The 23,891-nt window shown below is 40.6% G+C and overlaps 1 protein-coding gene across 1 annotated transcript; it reads right to left on the bottom strand.

Annotated features, from left to right (window-relative positions):
- Positions 1 to 5,990: 5,990 nt before the first annotated feature.
- Positions 5,991 to 23,864, bottom strand: LOC132257268 (uncharacterized). The gene is made up of 5 exons (XM_059754107.1): positions 23,528 to 23,864; positions 13,938 to 14,091; positions 11,950 to 12,161; positions 6,502 to 6,635; positions 5,991 to 6,326 (listed from the first exon to the last, which is right to left on the bottom strand). Exons 1-5 carry the CDS (start codon positions 23,592 to 23,594, stop codon positions 5,991 to 5,993), a joined length of 903 nt encoding a protein of 300 aa, XP_059610090.1. The 5' UTR covers positions 23,595 to 23,864.
- Between the last annotated feature and the right edge of the window lie 27 nt (positions 23,865 to 23,891).

The raw sequence follows: 23,891 nt of genomic DNA, 5'->3' as shown, positions 1-23,891 counted from the left end.
GTTTCATAACTTCGAATCACAACTCCTCAAAAGGACACTTCAAATGGAGTCTGGGAAATGTGAGCCATAGTATTTTGGCTTCGCTTTGTGCTCGTCTCATAAGTGTCTCCTTGAAACTCCAATACCAACAATATTTCCATGTTGATAAACAGCGACAATGGATTAACTTTGAGATCCTCAGCGCCGATCTGTGGGGCGAAACTTCTGAACAGCACCGCAACAAAAGTAATCCAACCCTCCCCCCGGAGCAATCTCGAGACATGGATGTGGAAGGGAAGAAAGAAAAAAAAATGGATGAATCTAGATATTTCCCACGCCGCACAACTCTGCGGAAAATCTCTCTCTGGGTTGGAATGTGTGGCTGCTCGTCAGCTCCAAAACTGCTATTGTTGGAACGTGTGTTATAATATTCTTCCTCGAGGCATTTCTGTTTTCATATTCACCGCCACCAACAGTTAACGCCCACCTTACATCCAGCTCGAGACATCATCCCCAAGACGCATTGCATGAAGAGGACATCTCATTTTTATTCCACTTCATACACATGGCATGTATATAAATTTTCTTGCCGAAAATACATGAAGAGATAAATATAAACATGGGTATTTTTTCCCTTCTGTCTCTCTCTCTCTTCTCCACATGTTTTCGGGGTCTGGGGATGATTCCCGCATGAGGTGGAATAGTGATTCGCCACCCGAAGCCTTTTTTGTAATTCAAAATAGTCACAGCGACTGTGGGAAAACCACACAGCGATGCTGGGGATGATGGGAGCGCCCCAGAAATACTTTTCCCATTGAGACATTACAAATCTTTTGAACCCTTTCGCCATGACCAGAGCCATCCACCCTTTGGTGCTCCTACCGTGATGCCTTCTTATGCTATTGGTTTGTTGTGTGCACGATGATATAGAGCGGGCGCTGGCGAGGGTGCGGGTTACACGTTTCCAGAATTCCTAACTACCCCCAAAGCCGCTGGTGCAGCCAGGGGAGTGGGTGGGACAGGAGATATGTATATGATTTTCTCTATTACACATGCAACCTTCCCACAGCATCGACTCCACTCCCGGAATGTGAGACACTGGGAAAGCGTCCTCAAGAAGAAAAAGACATGTACAAACATATTCCCATGCCCCTTCCCACCGACACCCCCACGACGCTCCCAAGGAGCGGGACAAGAGAAGGAGAGCTTGAGGAGATAAATAAATAAAGAAATATGTACATTGTGCCTTCTGTAGAGATGGAGTGGCGAGGATATCATAGGGAAAATTCAAATCCAGCTGAATATTTGAGGAATGTGTTTTTTAAAGTTATGCTCGTCTTTAGTTTCCTTGCCTTCATTGTCTCTCTGTGTATCCACCAAATTTACTCACAGCGTGAGATTCAGGCACGATTCAGGGTGAAGCCAGGGTGATATTGTGGTTGAAAGTGGTGTACAGCTCCTTTTTCACACATTTCACGCAAAACTTTGAGCTCTTTGATGTTTTTCTTCTTCTAAAAGCTGGAAATATTTTCCTTTTATCTTGACAGATAAAATATCTTTGTGGTAAAAGTGGGTGTACAGATCTTAAGGCATATTGTCAGTCCCTTGAGCTGAAGCTCTCTAATAAAATTTTCAGAATTATTCCACCTTTTCCACGGCATCCGCAGAAAAGTAGAAAAATATCTTTACATACGAAAATGAAGCCGTGAGATTTCAGTCTAGCAACTCACAAAGTGGCGCAGAAGCTCATGCAGAATGTGTGGAATGTATCATAAGACGGGAAAAATTGAAAATAAATCCATTGATTGTCTTTGCCGCCCCTTCAAACCTGGAGAGGCAATTGTCATGAAATCCAAGTGCTCTCTCGCAACCTTCCCTGGAGAGGACAATCGAAGATCTCTGGGCTGGGTTGAGAGCGGGCGGAGGACTTTTGGAATGAAGTTCCCATGTTTAGCCTCTTGTTTTGGTTTCACTCGATTGCATCTGTTTATAGTGTTATTGTTCTGTCTTGTCTCTCCCTAAGTCCTGCTCGAAATTGATTCTCAGCTTGCCGGAAAGGCCAAAGTAAAGACTCTTCCCACATATCAACAATTGAACTTCTCTCTCCCAAATTGATTTTCCTCCTATTTCGTCTTCCCGACGCTCAGATGTCCTCGTCCAAGGATTCTCCATCCCATGATGATTATATTTTTTCTGGGCTCTGCACTTGAGCAGAGATACATATATATTTGTATATTGAGTCGGTAAGCCAGCAATCGAGATGATTTTCGCAGGAGAAAATCTTATTAAAGTTATTTGCTGGGGCGAATGGTAGTAATATTTCTCTTATTTCTCTCTCTCTGCGTCTCATTTTTTTCCTTTTTGGATGATTTGTTAAAAGCCGTGACTTGAGAAATTTCACTTGAAATTCCCCAAGCCAAAGTTACCTTCAGAAGTGTGCTTATTGTATTAAATTCCATGGAAACATTTTGTATATTTTCGTCTAATAGAGTGCTGGGAAAAGCATGCGTTCTTTATGTGTGCGCACCTTTGAAGAAAACGGAAATAATTGCACAGTTTGAGCACTATTAAGAAATCACTTTCTGCTGAAGTACAGCTTAACAACTGTTTTGTCATTTTCCCCTTTGCGTGCTGCCAAAAGGGCTTGACAAGGGGGAGATAATACGAACGGAAATTTAGAAATTTATTCTTAAGTGAGGAAGATTTCTTGTTATTTGCACAATCAAGAATTTGTATGCATTAAAATGTTTCCTTTTCAGTAAGTTAAGGATTAGGTTTGGAAAAATGGCAAAAATAATAGTTTTGAGTGGATTTTTCTAGGAATTTCAGATGAAAACTTGAGAGATTGATTGTAAGTTTTACTTATTAAACATGAACTTTAACGTGTCAGGAAGTTGTGTACAGACTCCGGATATAACATCTCCCCCTTGACTTATAAGTGCTCTCAGCGCGAGAGCGACGAAGTGAAGACATCTGGATATCAATTACCAGTTAGTCGCAGATTCTCACTCGCCCAAAGTCGTGCTGCACAAGTGAAATTCCAGAATATCGCGCCCTTCCTTCGCGGCGAGCGATCGCGTGTGGCTGAAGGGGCGGAAATTGCTGAAACAGAGACGTCGGACGAAGTTGCGAACCCCCAACTGTGCACCCCTGCAACTTCGCTCAATGGAACGCCATCGGGGGCCACATTCCGGATGATAAACTGCACTGCGACTTTCTCTTCGCCCGGCATTAATACTCTTCCACTCTCCTCCCCATCCCTCGCGCCACCCTTCTATTGTCCTCCCCGGCGCACGGTATAGATGAAAATTTGAATTATGCGTTATTCAATTCAGACGCCCAACGCTGGGGTGACTCAATGGAGGGCGGCGGCGGCAGAGCTTTCCGGGAGGGTTGGGAAGACACAGTCCCCAAGAGGTATAATTTTATAATAAAACAAATTGAGTGTGACCAGAAGCATCATTGAATTTTATGATATTGTGACACATTTTCATAAATATCTCACACTCTCGATACCCTTGATATCGCTGCTCGCCCTTTTGTTTCACGCGCCGCAACCTCAGGTTCAAAATAATGTGTGTGCGATATGATAATATATATGTGAATGACGGTGGAAACTGTGCCTCGAAAATGGGTTGTTCTGTGTGTGTTTTTCCGAATAGTTGGAATAAGCGCAAAAACAGCTGTTGATTTAGAGTTTAGAGACAGAGTGAGAAAAAACAATTCCTGCGCTGTCATGATTTATTTCAAAACTCACGCTTTTTCCCGTATTTACGATATTTGTAGTAAAAATTTTCTTCCCCTTCTCAGCCCATCTTCGCTGGCTAAGTGAATCTGACGTTGAACGGTCTAGAAAGAGAGGGAGAGAGAAAGGGAGCGAGACGAAGTTAATGGGAGAGAAAATGGGAAACAAATTGTAGCATTTGATTTACTGACAAATGATTGATAATTCCAATATTTTCCTCAATTGACTTCAACCCTCGTTTTGTTCGTGACGCCAAAAGTGTGATTGCAAGACGGTGAGATTTTTTAAAATGATTTATTTAAAGGTTCAATGGGTTTAACATAAAAATATCAATTCTATTAGTTGTTGTCTTCCTTTTCATGGGAGATAATTCTTCATAGATTTTTTTTTCCATTCCTTTTTAAGATTATACATTAGTACATTCATTGTTAATTTAACTAGTCATGTGTCTCCACTTCTTTTTTACCCCTTAATATACTTATATTTTACTCTCTTTTGGTGTGTGTTTTGTGTGAGTTTAATTTTCCATGTTTTCTCTGAATAATTTATTGACTGAATATCCACCTCGTCATCTTTCACGCCACGAGGGATGCTTTTACTTGCAAAAACACCCCCTCAAACTGAGTGGGATTCTTTTGATTTGGGTCTGCCTAACGTCCGGATCCTTCAGTCCCCGTTTATACAACTATGTAAATGTTTTATCATGTAATTAGTGCAAAATTTGTGTATGTTTTTGACTTTCTGTTTTATTAATAAATTCATTTTTGTTGTTAATAAATATTTAATGTCAATATAATTGTGTATGCACTATCAATATTAAATTACATTTGAAATTCAATTTTGATTTTTCACTTTTTGCTATGTACAACGAGTATGAGGATTATTTTGTGTGTTGCTCAAATTTTCCGGGGGATTTATAATGAGTCAATTTTCATCAATATTCAGTATGTGTTTTATACATTAAATTCTAAATATTCTCTCTGTCCATCTGCCATTAGTCTATGTCATCTTTTACACACTTTGATTTAACCTCACAAGAACCTTAATTCCGTGCGCACTTTTCTTTTTTCCTCGTATATTTACAGCTTTTGTCACAATTTTCCACCCTCTTTCCTCACCACAACGGATTACAGATAGATTTATTACGTTCTCTGTTCATCTATGTTGACTTTGCGTCATTCCTTCATATTTTTATATTCTTTAATTACCTTTAAAGTCCTTTATACACGAAAATAGAATGAGTTGTGTTTTGCAAACATTTAGTTATACTTATTACAATAAATGCGTAATTCAAAAATTGTTTTTTTTTTTCTTCACTAAATTCAACATTTCGGCCGGATAAAGAACAATTCATGTGGAGTGTTTTTTTCCCATAATATATATGACTATAAATTTTTCATCATCTCTAATTTATATGCTCTCCACTCTTTCAAATCTATTTAGGAAATGAGAATTTTTTTTCATTTTAATAAGGATTTTACGATGATATGCGTTATGTTATACATTAAATATTACAATTTGGGGGTATTTTGTAATATATCCCACATAGATTTCCATCTTGTTTCTTCCTTTTTCATCTATAATTTTCCGGGCGCTCATCCTCCGCGGTTTCTCTTCTGGGAAAATTCAATTATACATCACTCATTTTCAGTTGGAGACATGTGATTGCGGTTTCTGGGGCGCTCATCGGTGCGCGGTGCTCTTCGTGAGAGGACTTTTGAGATGTTTCGAAGAAAAGCTTTTAAAATATTGTACTGAAGGTACTGAATACAAAATTGCCTCCTTGAGAAGGTTCTGCTTTGCATATTGCATTAGGTTTTGCTCTTCGCCTTTCGATCGATAAGTACTGGTTCCGGAAATATTGTAATACCTTTAAAGGTGTGTTTTCTCCAGTCGTCAGGCGCGAGATATTTTCGTGGGTGTTCCCTTAAAGGAAACAGAAAGAAAAAAAGAACTCCGAAACGCACCCCAGAAAGCGGATCATTTTGAGCATACATGAAAATAATAAGGCCACTTATATTAAGAACTAAGGAAGAGATTTACAAAATTTAATACACAGTACGCTGTATTTTATAATATAAATCTGTCTGTGTAAGTATTAAATCAGCTAACCAACGCTTTCTCATTAAATCTTTATTACAAATACATGACCTCCGCCTCCGTCGCGCGCTCCTTGTCTTGTCGACTTACCAGTCGCTTTTGGGGGCGCTCGTCGCCCCTCCCGCCGCGGCAGCGTGGGTGTTTGGCCTTTTTAATATTTAATACACTATCTCGCTGCCAACACGAGCCCCACGAGCGCCGCCAGGGTGACATGGAGGAGTTGCGCCGTAAATTTGCGGTGACCCGAATTAGTCCAATAGTTAATTAACTTTTGATTGGTTAAGTCATCCTGTGACGTTATGTACACAATGGCGCTCGACTCTCGCGTGGCCGCCGGGATCTGCTCAACTCTGGCGAGACACTTGAGTCGCATGGCGCCCCGGAAAATTGCGTGCCGTGTCTTATCTACATGAAACCGTACCTCCAAGCTCCGGAAGCGTAATTGAAAACCGTCTGACTCGATGGTTGTCTCACGGAGTGGCTGGAGATACTCTGGCGGTGCCTGCGGGAGAAATTATACGGATCTCAGGGGGTGGTGGCTTGCTAAATTCGCCCTTGAGAGCGCCTGTCAGGGGGGGTGTTGGTCGGGGGTGGCAAGTTTTTAATCAAAATGCAATATTTGACACAAGTGTGACAGGGACGGATGGGGGGCGAATGAGGGGAAAAATGGTGATTACTTTCTCATCGTTGATGTACCACGACAGCATGGCCGGTGGACTTGACATATCGGATGTGCAATTGCCCAGCAAAAAGTCACCGTCTTCGTAGCTGTGGCTGATGCCGGTGATGATTGGATCGTGTCGAGGCAGAGCTGCAATCAAATATCGCCAGAGAATTCAATTAAACTTGCCAAAACTCACTTCAGCTTCTGCTCTCTCATTTTTTGCTCGCATGCATTTCATGCTATTCACTTTTGCCATAATTAAAATTGATGCTGAACTGTGCGGATTATATCGCGACGACCACTTCTCCAAAAGGCGCACTCTCAATTTGCCATGCACAGAGATAACTTCCAGCACACGCTATACAAACCCATTCATCGAGTCCCAGAACTAATCCAACAACTTCTTGATACACTTGGCAGATACCAATAAAACTTTCAAGAACCAAAACCATGTACTCGAAAGCTCGCACTCGTGATAATTCGCCGGAGGGAAGCTTGTGAGTAATCGAGACGAAATTTGCATAAATTTTGCAACAAAAGACGATTCAAATGCATAAAAACAACACACACACGAGAGAAACGATTACAAAAGCTGCCAGTTAAAGTCTACAATTGCAATCAAAGATCGTGGATGGTGCAGTAAAGTTTTAAGATCACCCAATTAAAGGGATAATTCGGTCGAATCCCATTGAATGGCGAGAGAGATGCAGTAATTCCTACAAACGGCAATTAAAATAAACTACTCATGATAAATTGCTCGCTCGAACTTGCAATGGCAAAGATAAATTATAGTAGCAAATATGCTGTAAGATCCGCCCCTTGAGAGCACAATAAGGGATGGTACAGTTGATCCAAGGGGGAGATATTATTAGGGAGAGGGGAAATCCTAACATTTCTAATGAGTCGCAACGACATTTATCGATACAAATTAACAGTCAAGGGAGTAATTAATCCAAAATAATCCGAATCAGTCGTATTTTTCCCTAAAATTTGGTTATGAAAAGGAAATTGCGCGGAATTTGTATCGATAAATATCATAAATATCGTTTATTAAGGCCGAAATCTGCGATATTTTGCAAGACATTCTGTTGATTTTGATTTTATCCCCTGAAAATGACTGAAAACTAACTGATATCTGACTAAAATCTAACTAACTAACTTAATAATTGAGGTTTTCTAGCAAAATTTTATGATATTCTTCTTCAAATAACAGCTAAAGTTGTTGAAGAATGTCAATCAGAGACTATCTAGCTCAAAATCACAGCTACTAGGTTAAAAATTCTATATTATCTCCAATTATCTTCCCCTTGAGCTGCAGAGCAACTGTTGGATTTAATCCTTGCGTGGGTGAGTGGAAAAAATCGGGCAGATTCACATGATTCGCTCACAGCTCACAATCGCCCTCAATTAATTCTGTCACGGTCTTCCAGGGTGGGTTTTTGCCCATCTGGCCATCCTCATAATCACAGCCGAGGCATTGTCCACAAGTGGACCAGATGAGGTGGCGGCGTGATAAAAACAGTCAATGAAACACCGCATTAGACAGGAGTGCATAGAGGTTGTAATTTGTGTCTGCGACAGGGCGAGATTCCGTCCGAGAGCGCCTTGTGGGCAGCAAATAAGGGATGAGCGAGCGCCATATATCAGCACATGCACAAATCTATGCTGGGGGTAATCGAAAACCAATAAATATCCTTCGCCCCAAACCCTTCCATATTGAATCGTATAAATTTGTGTCAACACCGTTCTTTGTTGCGCCCCAACCCCCGAAACCGCACCCCGAACAAATTTCGGACAGAAACAGATACTCACATAACACCCCCGCCCTTCGACGGCTCCACGCGCGCGGGGACGCCCAATCAGCATTCCGGCGCACACCGCAGACAAGCTGAAAGCTCTCGCCGAGCGTAATACATCTTGAGCTTTTGAATATATTCACTCACAAGTTTTCATACTTTGCCAGCACGGACAGAGATTACCACGAGCTCCCGTGCTGTGGACGTGCAACTTTTATTTATAGAGACAAAGGAGCGCCCTCAGGGGCTACTCATTGAGGGCACTTGAGTACCCGCGCGTTATGCAATTCAGGAGAAAACGTGGATCCTTAATTAGGTGAGACAATAACTTCGTACATCGCTGAGGGAATTATGAAAATTGCAAATATAGGAAGAACACAGGACGAAAGCAGACACAAGGATGGGAAGTTTATGCTATTTTATCAGAGATGAAGATGCTTTTATTTGTACATAGAGAGAAAAGATATTAGACAAAGAGATTTATCTGTTAATTAAGATTTTATATTAGAAAGATTCCCTTGTTTAACACAGATACCAAAAAGATGGAGACGCTTTAAGGGCTTTTTAGCCCCATAAATTGATGTAAAAATTCACTGCGATGTGTCAAGTTGAAAATGAGATTAGGTGTGTGTTGTGAAATGCTCCTAATTCTTCTCCTGCGCCTAATCAAATCCCTTCACTATATATATATACGCTAAAAGTTTTATCTCAGCTTTTCAATTACATCGCGCGTTACTCCTTTAATGTATCGATTCTTCTTCCCCAAAATGAAGTTGAATGGAGCCAATATAGCCGCAGAGAAACTCCCAAATGGCCCATAAATTGTGTATCGAGCAACCCCCTAAGATCCACTCGCTCGGGATATTGGCTGGGAAAAGTGGCTGGGCAAGGATTTGGCTTGGGGATTTGAGTGTGATGCAGAATGAAATTGAGGTGAGAAAAATCCGTGATTTATCGCCTATCCTTTGGTCATTACGCGTGCCAGAGGTGTTAATTACCCACACAGTGACATTTATGCCGTGTCCGGGCGTGATAAAATAGAATCATTAGCTATCAGTGTTTTGTGGGCCTCAATTGCCTGCCATTTTGACCATATTGTCGCATTTTTGGTCAATTTCCGCCCACAATTTATCGCCCCAAAACATGAACTCTGTGTGGATTTTGTACAAAGTCAAATTTTATGTACCGCAACGAATTTCTAATTACATCCACTTTATTTCTCCGCATATCGATGAAAGTTTTGCCGATAAATTGGCCGCGCGCACGCCGAGTGGGAAAATTTGACGAAGACCGTGGAATTGATGGAGCGTGAGTGGGAGTTAATTTGAGTTTTCAAATTTCCAAGAAGGAGATATTGTGCGTCACAAAAATACAATTCAGTGCAAAATGTCCATGGAAGTGTGAAATATTACAGAATTCCCAAGAAAATTCCTCTTTGGAAAGCTGTTTTCTTCACCCAATTACTGCGTTTTTATCAATTTAAATGTTTTATTTCAATATAACCTTGAAATTTGTCAATTTTAATTCATTACCAAGTTGAAATCGATTGAATTCGTTCAGTTTTGCTCTTAAAACGTTATAAATGAGCTTATTTTCAACATTATTTAATTGTATCAAATTTATTTTTGAGGTTATGGTCAAAAAGATGCCCAAAAAGGCCATTTCACGACGCTCATTAAGAATTGCGTCGTTTTAAAGCAAGAAAACTCAGCTTAGAGTGCAAAATGGTTCGATAAATGTACAGATTACAATCTAATTATCTCCCCCTTGGCAATTTCCCGCGATCAAGTGGGAAAATTTATCGCAGGCATATACTTTGTCTCTACTCTGATGGCATCAATCTCACGGCGCGGCACGATGAGAATCGTCGCAATTGACTTTAATTTGCAGTGAAAAATCTCGTGCGCGGGGCGAGAAGGGAAATTCCTCGTGAGCCACGTAGTTGCATAATTGGTGTTCTGGCTGGGAAGGAAAACTTTTCAATACGAACAAATGATATTACATTAATCATGCTCTAATAAATTAGGCATGGCCCCCGGAGCCATAAAGCATGCTCAAGTGCATGACAGACACAGTCGAGTTAACTGCTAATCTTCGGGCGTGAACAAATGAAGGCAAGTCAGATATCGGCTATTGGCCATCAGAATAAAATTAGCACAATTCTCTCTTACACGCCGCTCCTTTTGCCCAATCCATTAGATAGATCTACGCCAGCAATTTATTATATCTCACCCCCTGAAGTCACCTTTCTCGCTATCCCAACACACCGCGCCAAGGCGGGCGCATTTGTGCTGCGGCGACTGTGCTTCAGAAAGAAGGAAAAACGTGCCAAAGGATTTAGAGATGAATATCATCAAGACCACACTAAATGCGTTTGGGATTTTGGGTGAAGCGAGAGACAACAGAGCATATGTTTACCATTGCAAAGTACTCTCAATATCTGGGGCTATTTGCGAGACTGTCGCAAAAGTTTATTGAATGGATTGAAGTTCGTATAATACTTGAGCGAAAAGACACACTGTGTTCCAATGCAAAAGCAATACATCAAAGTGTCAATTAGCATTGACACGCAGTGTACTGTCCTCTCGCTCAAAATGTCATCCCTTGGCATCCTTCCGGCGATGGCTTCTGGCAAACATCGTGGACTTTCGGGGGGTGGCGGCGTTTCATAAAATCCTCCACTGAGCATTTTTCTCATTAATTTTCCGCTTTTAATTAATTTTAAATACACAAAACATCCATAAGGTGGTGCGCTTTCCGCCCGCGCGCGCGATTTTTCTCGCGCGCCAAACGAGCCGTCGGAGATAAAAAATAATTCGCGATTAAAATTAAACCTTGTGTATCTCATTAATCACGATTTCGCATGGCGCGTTGAGAGTCATTTATAAAATTTTTCATCACATTGAATTTAATGTTTCTCCGGCTGTTTTTCCACCAAACTTGTTTTTTCCATGTCCGACCCCTGGACAGCAATGAGGGTGGTGGCGATGGTGGTGGAAAAAAGATGACAAGATTGGGATGAAAGTGGTGGAGAAAAAACTTACGACAAGTTGTGATATATTGTCTTAAGCATTCGCTCGAAGGAAATGTGTTTTCTTGTGCATTTGAATTCTCTCTCTCTCTCTCGCTCTGTCGACAGAGAGAAGTTCGTTAGGGTGAAGCTCTCCTGCTTTGCGGAATGTTTTGTAAACATTTTTCCTCTCTCACATCACACCGTGATGGTAGAAAGAGCTCCATCATGTGAGGGAATTTTCCTTATGCAGACGAAGGGAAATGCATCACAATGTGGCACAAATTACATACGGGATTCATGCAAAATTGGTCCAACTGCACACATTCGGAGGAAAATATCGCAATGGGTGAACGAACCCTCGAATACTATGGGAAAAGCTCACACTGGAGATGGAAATGAAGGTGAAGCGGGAGCCTCACTCCATTCAGCATTATAGATTGAGTGGTGAATAGGTCGGAAAAGGAGCCTAACGAGTGCCTTTGGACATCTTTCCATATAGTATAATTTGACTGCAATGATTTTGTACGATTTCCCTCATCATGAGAGCTGAATTTTAAGTGCACCATCAAGAATATATATGTATGTGGCAAACAGTGTGCGATTCAAGTGCTCAATCATGCGAAATTCACATTGATGCCGTGCAAAAGCTCACCTGCAATGGTCATATTGCCAGTTTGGCTGATCAATTTGAATTCCGGCGCATCGCCTGAGATTTCACAGCGATAGGAGCCGCTGGTGCGCGGCTCCAGCTGATCCAGGATCACACTGCAGGTGCTCTTGGTGCAGAGAATCGTCTGATCTTTGGGCAGTGTCACGCCGACCACGGGAAACGTCATAATTGGCGGGATCATCATTGGTGCATATCTGCAGGGCACATTTGGAGAAAAAAAAGTCAATAGAATGTTTGCATTTCCACGTTTTTCTCCCGCTCTTGGGCATTTGCTCGATTTAACACACAAAACACGTCCAGAGTTGGAAAACGATAATGTGCAATTTGGCACAGAGATAATTGCGAGAAATTTCATTGGGGCAAAAAGAGAGAGATAAAACTTCTTTTTATGGCCAGCAATTTATCTGTGTTTGCTGAGGATATTCTTTTCATTAAATTTGGCAACTGCAATTGAATTGTTTGTCTACCAAGTTTCATCGAAAAAGTCCCGGATTTCCTGAGTCTCATGTGAGACTGTCTTGAGTGTGAACATTAATGCAAGATAATTTGCTTGCTGGAACTAAATTTTCTATTTCTGCATAGCAAAAGAAGAAAACTAATAATTGCTTATTAACCGCTTGAAGAAAGTTTGTCATTGATTTGCTCTCTCACAATCTGTGCTTGTGTGGAAAATTTAAATTACCACCAACTCTTTACTGATCAATTGCATTTAGTTCTCCAAATTGGAAGATAGTTGTCGATGATAATGAAATAAATTGTACCAACTCGAGAGCACTTGGCTTGAGGATTGTGGAGTGAAACGGATGCAAGTATAGGAATATTTCTTGATTCAATTCACTCGTCACAGTATTCCACTATGCAAAGAGGATTTCATTTCCATTTTGAAGTGCTGATGCAAATGTACTGTGATATATTCTAAATTGAACTTTCAGTTTTCTTAACTTACATTCCATCAGCTTTCAAACTTTGCATGTTCGTTTGGCTAGAAAAGCATTCCTTTGTATCCCAAATTAGGTTGCAACGACAAAATCCTCAGGGTTTATCTAGTTTGTTGCATTTTAATTATTATGGAAATAGTTGACGAGACCGATCGACCTTTCCTTGAAACTTAAGGAACTTGTTCAAACAACTTGAGAAAATGAATTAGAAGAACACGAAATACGGCGCTGCAGTCGATTTACGGTGGCAAAAACGAAAATTCTCGACCATTGAAATATTCAAGAGCTAAAATTATTAAAATTCTGTGGAAAATCAAGACGTAAGAGTCACAATGCGATTTTTGAGGAAACTTATAATGTTCTCTAATCAAATAATCAATTTTATGAGTAAAATATTCAAAAAATTATTATTTTCCTAAGTAAAATTGCAAAATAATCAAATTTTGAATAAAAAATTCAAAAACGATTTTTTCCAAAGTAAAATTGCAAAATAATCAAATTTGGATTAAATATTCAGAAAATAATCAAAATTTGTATGAAATAATCGATTTTTCATCAAATATTCAGAAAATAATCAAAAAATAATCGGAATTTGTATGAAATAATCAATTTTAGATCAAATATTCACGAAAAACTCAAAAAATAATCAGTATTTGAATAAAAATCACGAATAAAATTAATAAAAATGATTGAATAATCACAAAGTTAATGGTCTCAACTTGCCAGTGAAAAATAGTGAATGAATTATATTTATACGCATAATAAAAACTGCAATTGGATTTCAAACAGGCTCAATAGCGCCTTCTGGCGAGGTAGCATGAGATGTTCAGATGAGTTCGGCGCGTATCTATCATCTCGATTGACGTGCATTTGCCAACTCTGATGGGGTGAATGGCAAAAAGCCCACTCGAGTGCGCCATAGAGTGTGTTTGCATGTTCACGAGACCGTGGAGTGCAATAATACTCAATTTTCTATAGTTTAATTCCCCATCGCAGTGCGCAGATGGAAAAGTGTGTATTTAGGAGACTCACCGAAAGAATTCACTCCCATCCTTGTACCACTTGACAGAGTTGAGCTTGTGTGTTCCCATGTTGTACGTGCATGAAAGTGTTACCGTGTCTCTCACATCGGCCACCCTCGGCACGGAAATGTCTGTCATTTGAAGTGCCTCAATTTGACGGCATCCTGTCGGAATAATCAAATACAAGTCAGCTCAGGTGCACAAAGGCGATGCAAGGTGAGGGCAAAGATATGCTGGGTCGAGAGGGAGATAAAAAAAAGGCTGGGGTGTCACGCCGAATGGATATGCGAAGAGGAAATGACTGAAATCCTATATTTACTCATATTTCCCGCCACTTTGTAGCTTTTCGCCTCTGGGGAGATTTCTTTCCCAAAGACCGCTCGTGCTCTTCATTGTTTCAGTCACTCCCTCCTCCCACACACAATCTCCCACGTGCGATCTCGCATGCAATCCAGCACACACACACACACACCCTGGCACAAATTGCAGGTAATGTTGCTTGAATAAAATATTTAGTTAGTCAAAGTGTTACGTTACACCTTCTCACGTTACAGACAAACACTCTCATGTTACCACAGGAGCTTTAATCATGCTGATGCAGAAGATTTATCATATTCAGGAAATGGTTTCATGTAAATTATGATTGATAGCGTACAACCAGAGCATCCAAATGCCTTTTCCACTCTAACATCAACTGATTTTAATTATATTAATGCAGGAGAAATTCTACACAATTCCTCATTAATGCCTATAAATTGGAACCACATTCAAGAATTGGCACAATAAACAGAATATTTCGTCGGTAATGATTTTCCCGGGTCACAATTACGTGCTGCTTAATCCTTTGTAAATGTCAAGGGGGAGATATTATAGGCACTAGATGGTGTACAGCACAGCGGAAGTACTCAAAACCTTACAATATTTCTTTCCTGAGAGCTTCTTTCGCTGAAAAATTATCCTGATTCTTTGGATTCCCTTTGATTTTCAAGTGGAAATGATCGCAATGATTCGTTTCTAGGTTATGTTTATGTTTAGCACATAAATTTTGATGCTCAAGTAGGAAAAATGGTCAACTTAAACTCTAAATCTGCAGTTATGAGTTCATTTACAAAGCGTAAGAGATGATTTTGTGATCTGAAAAGCTTTCACAGCAATAAACTGGAAGCATTCGAGGCCCTTCATATCCTCTTATCGTGACATAGAAACGTGAACAAGAAGGAAGATTGTGTTGAAATTGTTACGAAGTGATGTACAGATTTAAGACAAACTATCTTCCCCTTTGGTGGATGTTCCAGTGAAAATATGTGGTTGATGCGGTGAATGAAAGTCTCTGATTTCCGCACAGAATTCAATCTGACAACAAGATATACAACCACACATTGACAGTTTATATGCCATCTGTGGCATGGTTTGACTTAATTATACTTCTCGCAGCTCGACAACATGTATTTAATTTCAAATTACCCAACATATGTGACTCGATGCTTGTGGAAAAGTGTGGCTTTCCACTCAGAGTGCTTTTGAAAACTCACGTAAGTTGAAAATACCATCAAAGGACAAGGAGATTTTCTCAGAAATGTATTCGCAATCAATATTGAAAGTGTGTGTTTGCCGGAATGATTTTAAATGGCGAATAATTTGTCGAGATTGTTTACTATTTGCACATCTTCCGCAGTGTATATGCGGGGGTGAAATGTCGAAGCGACGAGGAGTGATTTGGTGGATGTTTAGTGTGCGAACGAGGGTGGACGAGAGCCAAGGGGAAATAATGAGATTCTGTGGGAATTGCTTTGGTTATATTCCGAGGCCAGAGTTAAATGCCCCATGTGGCAGGATCCACAATAAAGTGGAAGGCATTGTGCCATCGACCATACTTCATATATAAAAGCATCTCTCTCCTTATATTTACTCAATTTTCCCTCTTTCACTCTCCTACGTACACATTTTACTATTAAACGCACATAGTGCGGCGCTTTTTTTTCCTCTCCTTTCCTTTTCCACCCTCCCCACAGATGCCAAGGGATGCGGAGAGAAAGTGCGAAGCAGTTCCTTCGCCCAATAAGAGTCCCTGTAATGGAGTTACGAGGACTCTTACACATTTACTCAAACGACTTAAGCAGACATAAAAGGTTTTCCCTCCACGTCCAAGACACAATGCATGAATCCACGCCACGCTCCCTCGTCCCTCATCGCCGATGGGGTGGGGGGTGGTTGAGTGGAAAGTGGAGGTATTTCCACATACGACGATCATACAAAAGATTGGGTGATGTTTTTAAAGCCACCATCAGCCACCTTGGCATTCCACAAGCATTTTATCCCAGAGCATACACTTTTCCCCACCCACACGGCCGCCCTTCGAGCCACAAGAGCACAAGATAGAAAACACAGTCATTCCAGAAAATTGAGCAGCATATATTTTACTCGTGTGTCTCCTTGAGAGAATACACAGTGCCGCACACACACAAAAAATAAAGTGTCTCAAATAAACATTCAAGAAAATTCCCTTCGCCTTTTTTTCGTGCAGGGCGGGCGCGGGCACCCATGGGGGAGATTAAAGTATGGAGAGGGAGAGGGAGAGCATATCAAAAATGAGTGTGGAGCACAAACTTTCATGTTCATGGGCCAGTGTTCTGCTGGTACGCAAGAGAAATTGGGATTTTTTTTTTCATCCCTATGTGCTTGTTGAGCAACTGAAAAATGCTGGAGAGACACGTAATATAAATAGAGAGAGAGAAAAAAAGATGCTCATGAATAAGAAAGCGAGAGAGATCGTTAATTTGAGTTAAATTCATTTTGTTGATAGAAATTTAAGACTATCAGCACAACTCTACAGTGGGCAAATAGCGAGAGCTTTCTTGCCATTCACATGGAATCTCTAGAAGCTCATCCTCGCAAGCAAAAAGCTTTTTGAGTGGTATTTCTCAAACAATCACATCATAATCTTGTAAAGCTCTTTTATTCATATATAGTTTGAGCTGCGGCATTAGGGGTAGTTTATTGCGAATGAAGGGCAGCTTTTCTACTTAGCCGGGGATGAAATCCCTTAAAAAACTCGGGGGGTAGTTGAAAGGTAAGAATTACAGGTATTATGTGTACTTCGGTTGTTTCTTTATCGCTTCACAAACCCTCGAGAAGTGAATAAATTCGCCCCCAGATAAGCGAATATTGGATGATGTTGGGCTAATAGTTAACCCTCGGAAAAGAACTGTGGTGAAAGAGCGCAACGAGAGTCTGGCGGGTGGTTTTTGCCCTCGCGCGCTCAGCTCTTGTCGGGCCAAAAACACGTAATTATGTTCCGCCGGAGAGTCTTTCTGGGGGGAGCTTACACAGTGGAGACGCCTGGTATTGCAGTGAATTGGCAAAAAATAGTGCCGGAAAAAAAATGGAAATTGGCAACAAACTTTAACAATGCTCTATATGTTTAGTATACGAATCTCGCCACACTCTTCCCACCCTCGATGTTGGGCCCAACCCTCCGATTATGTGTGTAATGTCTTGAAGTTTTCTTGAAGGATTTCTCCTACGTGAGCAGAAGAGTTTTTTTTTCCGCCTCTCTTCGTATCCCTGTCATGAGAGTCCGGGAATGGAAAACTTTTCACGCTCGGACAGAGCTTCAAAGGGACGTTGTGGGGCAGTTTCGTTTGCTGTGTGACTCGATTAGGAGGGCGAGAAAAAGAATAATATAACAATAATATTATTATGTGTGATAGACACATTTCAACTTTTTCATTTCCCCTTGTCTTTCAGCCCATGAGAGGGTACTAAATTGACGGAGTACACATATTTTTCTCTCTCCACCCCCACCCTATTTCGAAGGGCCAATGGGGGAGTGATGAGGAAACTCTGTATTATTTGTTCCGGGAAATAAATTGCCTCACCGGATTTCCTCGGACAACAATGTCTCTTTCTTCTCTCGCAAGACCAAAAGGCCCCATCGAAATACGAAATTGCAAGAATTCTGGCCACTGTTCGGCTCGCCCAAGTGTTGGAGTGGAAAAGGAAAAGCTTTTGACAGAAGTTGACCCCTTGAAGCGATTCGCGCGGAGTGTATGACTTTTGATTGATGACGCTTTGTGACTCCACAGCAAATGGTGGAGCTTATTGAGCAATGGAACGTTTCTTGGGAATTTTTAAAGAAATCACTACAAGACATGCCGCATAAAGATCTTACTTTAGTGAAATATAAATTAGATGTGGTAAATTTCTCTCCCACCCAATATTTTATTCATCAACTTGAAAGCTGAAACACGCTCTAAGAATATGTCAAGTTTATCTTTGTTCTCTAAAATGTTTCCCGTGGAAATATGACGAGATGAGACTACATTCGTGGTCTTGACTTAAACACTGTCAAAACTTTTTAGGTTGCCATACAACTTTGGGTAATTTAGACAAGTTAAACTCATTTAACAAGGCTTAAAAAATTATTCATTTATATTATAAAAATGCAATGGAACAATATATGAACTTAAACATCATGAATGTCTTGAATAAATATGTATAGAAAGATTGGTGGAAAGTTTCTACTTTCAGTGTTTTCACAGTGAAGAAATAAAAAATCAAACAGCAAAATTGAATAAATTTTATTCCATCGGAATGCTTCGGAGAAACGCCAAGGAAATCGACTTAAAACGATAAAATTCTCTCTACAAAACACTTTTTTTTTTGAGGAACTTTAAGTGTGCCAAAAAATCCGCCATGCATTCAGCGATTCACGCAGAAAGTTTCTGCACGGCAGGAGGCGAAAAAGGGATCTCTTGCACAATATCATCAATGGAGCATCTTCAGCAGCTCACTTTATGGGACACAGAAGAGTGCTTAACTGCAGAATCACAAAAACGCCGAGGCCAATGAATCATCCTTAATCGCAATCATGTCTCCCTTAAGCGAATTCACTGTTCATCATAAATAAATCTCTCAAATCTCATAAATTTGAAAACTTTCCCCCGGAATATTTCTTTCATCACCACATCGTGAAACTTCTCATGTGCGCCGCTCGTCCTTCTTTGCATCCTTCTCCGATTCGAACTATTGAGGGAAATGTTCGCTCTTTTTACCGTCCCTGGTAAAAAAATTGGTTTGTGTACAGTCGAAAAGAGAGAGAGAAAGAGAAGTTTTTGTATAATTTGTGGGATTGACAGAGAAAACGGGGATAAAAAGCTCGTGAAATCCAATATGAGGTGATTTTATTGGCAATTTCAGCGAAAGAAACTTTGTGTAATCCATAAAATGGGCATTTCCTCATCGGCTTCGAGTTAAAGTTGGGAACAAAAGAGCAGCACTGTTGGTTGACTGAGAAAATTTCCCGTGGCATTAGTGACTTTTCACTCAAGAAATTTGTCAAATGAAGCTGCAGTGGAGGCGCCAGGTGGTTTCATCGAAATAGCAAAATTTAATGTTTCCTCGCGCCACAGAAGCATTTTATCCCATCCATTTGGTGGAATCACTTTTATTTGAGAGCATATTATGGTGGAAAAATATTGGATCTTCTCGTCCCCTCCGATGAGTGAAGGAAAATTCTACACAAATATTTTCACGAGAAATTCCCACTATAATCTCCTTCCCAATTCCTCAGGCATTCGTCAGCCCACATATATGGGGAAAATATGCTTTTTATTATTCTCTTTGACTGCAACAACCCCACATTATCTCGCACTCTGGCTTCTCTAATATTTACAAAATATAGTGACTCAACTCTGAGTCAGTTCCTCCACTCAAGGGAAGTACAGAATGTCTAAGACGGGGTGTCTCATAAACTATGTAAGGGTGATGTTTGCTAATCCTGCGACTCTTGGCCTCTTTGATTGCAAAATAAGCTTCAAGGATGATGATTCAGGAGTGGGTATTGAGGCATCACGTAATTAGTATCGGATTTGCAAGCAGCACTTAAGTAATTTCTTATTCAGGAAGAGTGAAAGCTCACGAAATTGAATGATTCCCCCCCCCCCCAAGAGAGTGTCAAAGATGCAGAGACTTTTTTTTTCTCAATATTCCACAATGCTTCAAAAGCTATTTGGAGTGATCCATGATGTGTGCAAATATGAAGTTTCCCAGCAATTCAGCAGGGAAAAAGGAACGCAAAGCATGAACCTTTTTCCCTCCAGGATTCCTGTCTCTCTCTCTCTTTCTCTCCCTTTCTCTACAGAGTAGCTGTGTACATTTGGTCAAGAGACTAATGTGTTTGATAGTTTTTATCCTGAGCCAAATGGTTCGGCAGACAAGCTGAACACAACATAGATCCCGCAATGTGATCAGGAGAGACAAGAAGGATGGTTGGATTGCAAGAAAAGCGCCACTGGAGTGAAACATGAAATAAAATTCCATTCGATCTCAATTTTAAAGTCACTTGTGTGCACTTTGCCGATCCGGCGAGAGCCAGCCAAGGACTCTGCGGGAAAAGGGGGAAAAAGCTTTCCGTGACGTCGTCGTGTGTGGTTATTATCAAAGTTTGCCACCACCCCCTGAATGCCCACCCACTGTACCGGGTTTTTGTTTTCCTTCCCATTTATCCGACAGCTTTTTAGATATATAGCACACATGAGCACACACACACACACACGACAACGGGAGGAAAAGGGGGAGAAGCCAGTGAATGTGAAAGTTGTTCTTTCTCATAAAACTCCAAGTGAAAGCACAAACATTATTTCCTCTTTAAAAGAAAAATAATAGTTGATGGAATGAAATTACCCTTGTTTATGTCACAAATTGTCTCCGTTTGTCCATTTACAAATATCATATATTACACATAAATGTCAAGGAGACTATTTACTCGCCAGCACGCGACGAAATCGAATGATTTGACCCAGTGAAATGTATGTGATTGCTTTTGCCAATCGCACTGATGCATTAAGCATCACATCTCGCAATGTATTGTTTGAGTGATATTATGGCAAAATTATTTCCCGCGCAGTTGCATTGCGTCATCAAAACGTCGGGCATATAATATGATAAATTCATTTATTTACCCACAGAAGTGTTAAGTGAATTGAGAGATGTTGGGGAATTTTGAATCAATCACGAAGATGATTAGTTTTCCACATTGTCATTTGGCTAAAATCATTCCAAAACTGACAAACATCGACATCCCAAATTTAGTGAAGCTCTGTCTATCTATAATTTTGACAATTTTGTGGTAATTATCAAAGCTTCGAAAGCTTTTCTATCATATTTCTGGTAATTATTACTCGATTTTTTTTTGTATTTATTCGAGAAAGAAGTACTTAAGATGTGGAATTGTTCAAAAACTCACAATCTTCCTTTTCTGCGTGCTTCTTTTACTGACTAATCATCCCGATTCTTTGGGTTTCTCTAGAATTGCACGAAGAAACAATCATTTTACTATGTATTTCTCCCAGTGTAACTTCTACTGTCTTAAGCGATATTTATGTTGTCTCGAGGGAGAATTTGCTGCTGGTCAAAATGTCGTGAGGGTATTTTTGGGCGATATAAGAAGGGTGTGGATTCTTCCCTGTAAATCATGTGCAATTACACTGCCGAGACAGTCCGCAATATTTCATATCGTGAAACATTTCTCATCCACTGACATTTCATCTCGCAGTGTAATGCGATAAGGGTGGGCAGGGTCTCAATTACATATGCAAATGTAGTGTAGATGTGGGGAGATACTTGAGGAGCTCACAATGGAACGGAAAAGCTCCACAATTGCGAGCATATGTTCGGTGGGTGGCGTAAATCCCACCCCGCTTGCCGACTTATATGAATATAATTAATGTTAACCGCAAATCAGAGGAAATTGATGGTTGAAATTGGGAATTTTCCCGTCCGGTTAATTTGAATTAAAGATCACAATCTCGGGTCGCTGGCATATACCATCATCTTGTTGCCATTTCCGTTGGGGGGGCTTTGGAGAGCTGTCCGCCCCAGACCGCCCCCTCTACGCATCCCCTCGACTTTCTTTTTGTCGCTCATTTGGAGCTGGAATGTCGCAACATTTATTCTGATTTGTGTTTGTCATTTCATTCTCCTTTTGTGACGAGTGCGAGGGGGAGATTGCCTCGGGGGGTGGGTGGGTGGGAGAAAAAGTGGAGAAACATACCATGATTTACAAGACATTCCTATATATTGTGGAATTTGCTCGTGGCTCCCGCCATGCCAAGATGCGGAAAATAATCTATTTTTCACAAACGCACAGCATCGCCAAAGATGATGCCGCGGGTGCTGTTTGTGGCCCACAAAAAGGGGGGTTGGAAGAGCTTCACATGAACATTTAATGCTTCTTAAATTTTCATTTTGCCCACATGTAATATTTAAAATAGAATCTCGTGAGTGTTTCACAATGCTCGCCCGCTTCCGCACTGTTCTTTTTTTTGCTTGCTTGTCTTCACCCCCCAACAAAGAGCAGAGGGGTGGCAGCGCGGAACCCCCTCGCACAAGTTCTCATAGAAGAGCAACATTTCTCAATTCATGGCACTGCATAATGTAAGAAGCGCGCGTTTCCAATCTCGAAGAATTATTGTGTGATAATTTATTCAAGTTATAAAATTGCTCTCATGAAAAGTTTTCTGGCCGGCAAAAGAGGAAAATTTTTAACTGGCTGGGCGTAAAAGTTTTGCGAGCTGCCGCACCGAAAAATTTCGCCTCTCATATCTTTTTCACGCTTTATACACCGCACTTAGAGGTTTGAGTGGGTGGTTTTGGGGTGAGTTGTTTTACGCAAGGGGAGAGAGAGAAGGAAAAAATAGGACTACAACAGTGACGGTTCGTCTTCATAGGCGGAAAATTTGCATAGAAAGCTTCAAAATTCGACAAATCGAATCACTTGCTTTTCATCGCAATTGATTTTCGCGAAAAGTTGAAAGTTTCGCGGATGTTTTTTTTTTTTAAATAACACGGAGAAATTTGATTTTCAGCACGATAACAATTCTACTATTCTGTCCAATCAATTGTTGAATGTGAAACTCTGCAAAACAATTAGAGTTCAAATGGAATTTCACTTCAAAAGAATTATTCCAAAATCATACTTTTAATTGCTCATTTATGGGATTTTAATGTATTTTCATTTGATTTCAACATCATATGCAGCAAAACCGGTCAATTCAAATCATATCATTTCATATTTGCACTCTTGCGTCGCACCTGCTTTGGCAAACATCTGAAAATTGTATTACATCACATCCAAAGTAATGTCTTTCCGTACAACAATCCGTGAAATAGACTCTACCTTATGCGAGGAAGTCTCTTCTTGCAAACTTGTGTGCCAACGGTTGAGGGTGGCAGTTTGAGCAACAACGCGAGGGATGAAGTGTATTCGTGAAGGAATATAGATGTGTCGTAGGAGATGTGTCTAAACTGATTTTATTTGAAGCAATCATGAATATTTATGACTATATTTGCATTAAATTTAATTCACAGATAAAATATGATGATTATTCTGGTTGAATGTTTTGCAGCGCGTCTCACGGTGGATTTGATATAGAGCGGCAGAGAGTGACGATAATGTCTTGTCCCTTCAGCGGGAAAATGTGTACATGGAAGGGTGGAAAAAGCACACACGGCATGCAAAGCATAGGCAAAAAAGCACACACACACAGACACACACTTGAGGACACAACATAGTTCAAGAAAACCCCTCAAGAAAATTACCGAGCAGGGAGATCAGTGTCAGCGAGAAGATAAACGATATCCGATTGAGGTTCGTTGTCCGCCACATTATTGATAGATTCACCGATTTCAATTGATTTATCGCCAAGGAGAGAGCATTTAAATTCACCCCAACTGACGCCCTCTCATCGGGGATTCACGTCCGACTCGACCGCACTCCTCAATCGTCCTCAATGGGTAATCCAACGGGTGATCCCGGGGTGTGAAAAAGTCGTTGCTGTGGTCTGCAGCCACACAATTGCCAAGTATAAATCACACTGATATCCTCAATTTTGACACGCTACATACACGAAATGGTCAATAGTATCGCAAAGTCCATAATTCACACTGGCCGAGAGTTGCTGTT

This window comes from Phlebotomus argentipes, unplaced genomic scaffold (genome assembly GCF_947086385.1).
Source record: "Phlebotomus argentipes unplaced genomic scaffold, Phlebotomus argentipes genome assembly contig_42, whole genome shotgun sequence".
In the NCBI taxonomy this organism is placed as follows: Eukaryota; Metazoa; Arthropoda; class Insecta; order Diptera; family Psychodidae; genus Phlebotomus; species Phlebotomus argentipes.
Note: the sequence above shows the minus strand (reverse complement) of the source record. Positions and strands in the feature narration are given on the sequence as shown.

Excerpts from the sequence above, each read along its gene's own strand:
- LOC132257268 (XM_059754107.1), bottom strand. The coding sequence starts at position 23,594 with ATGTGGCGGACAACGAACCTCAATCGGATATCGTTTATCTTCTCGCTG. Across the intron at positions 14,092-23,527 it reads GACACTGATCTCCCTGCTCG|GATGCCGTCAAATTGAGGCA; the intron begins GTAATTTTCTTG and ends TTATTCCGACAG. Across the intron at positions 6,636-11,949 it reads TGGCAATATGACCATTGCAG|CTCTGCCTCGACACGATCCA; the intron begins GTGAGCTTTTGC and ends ATTTGATTGCAG.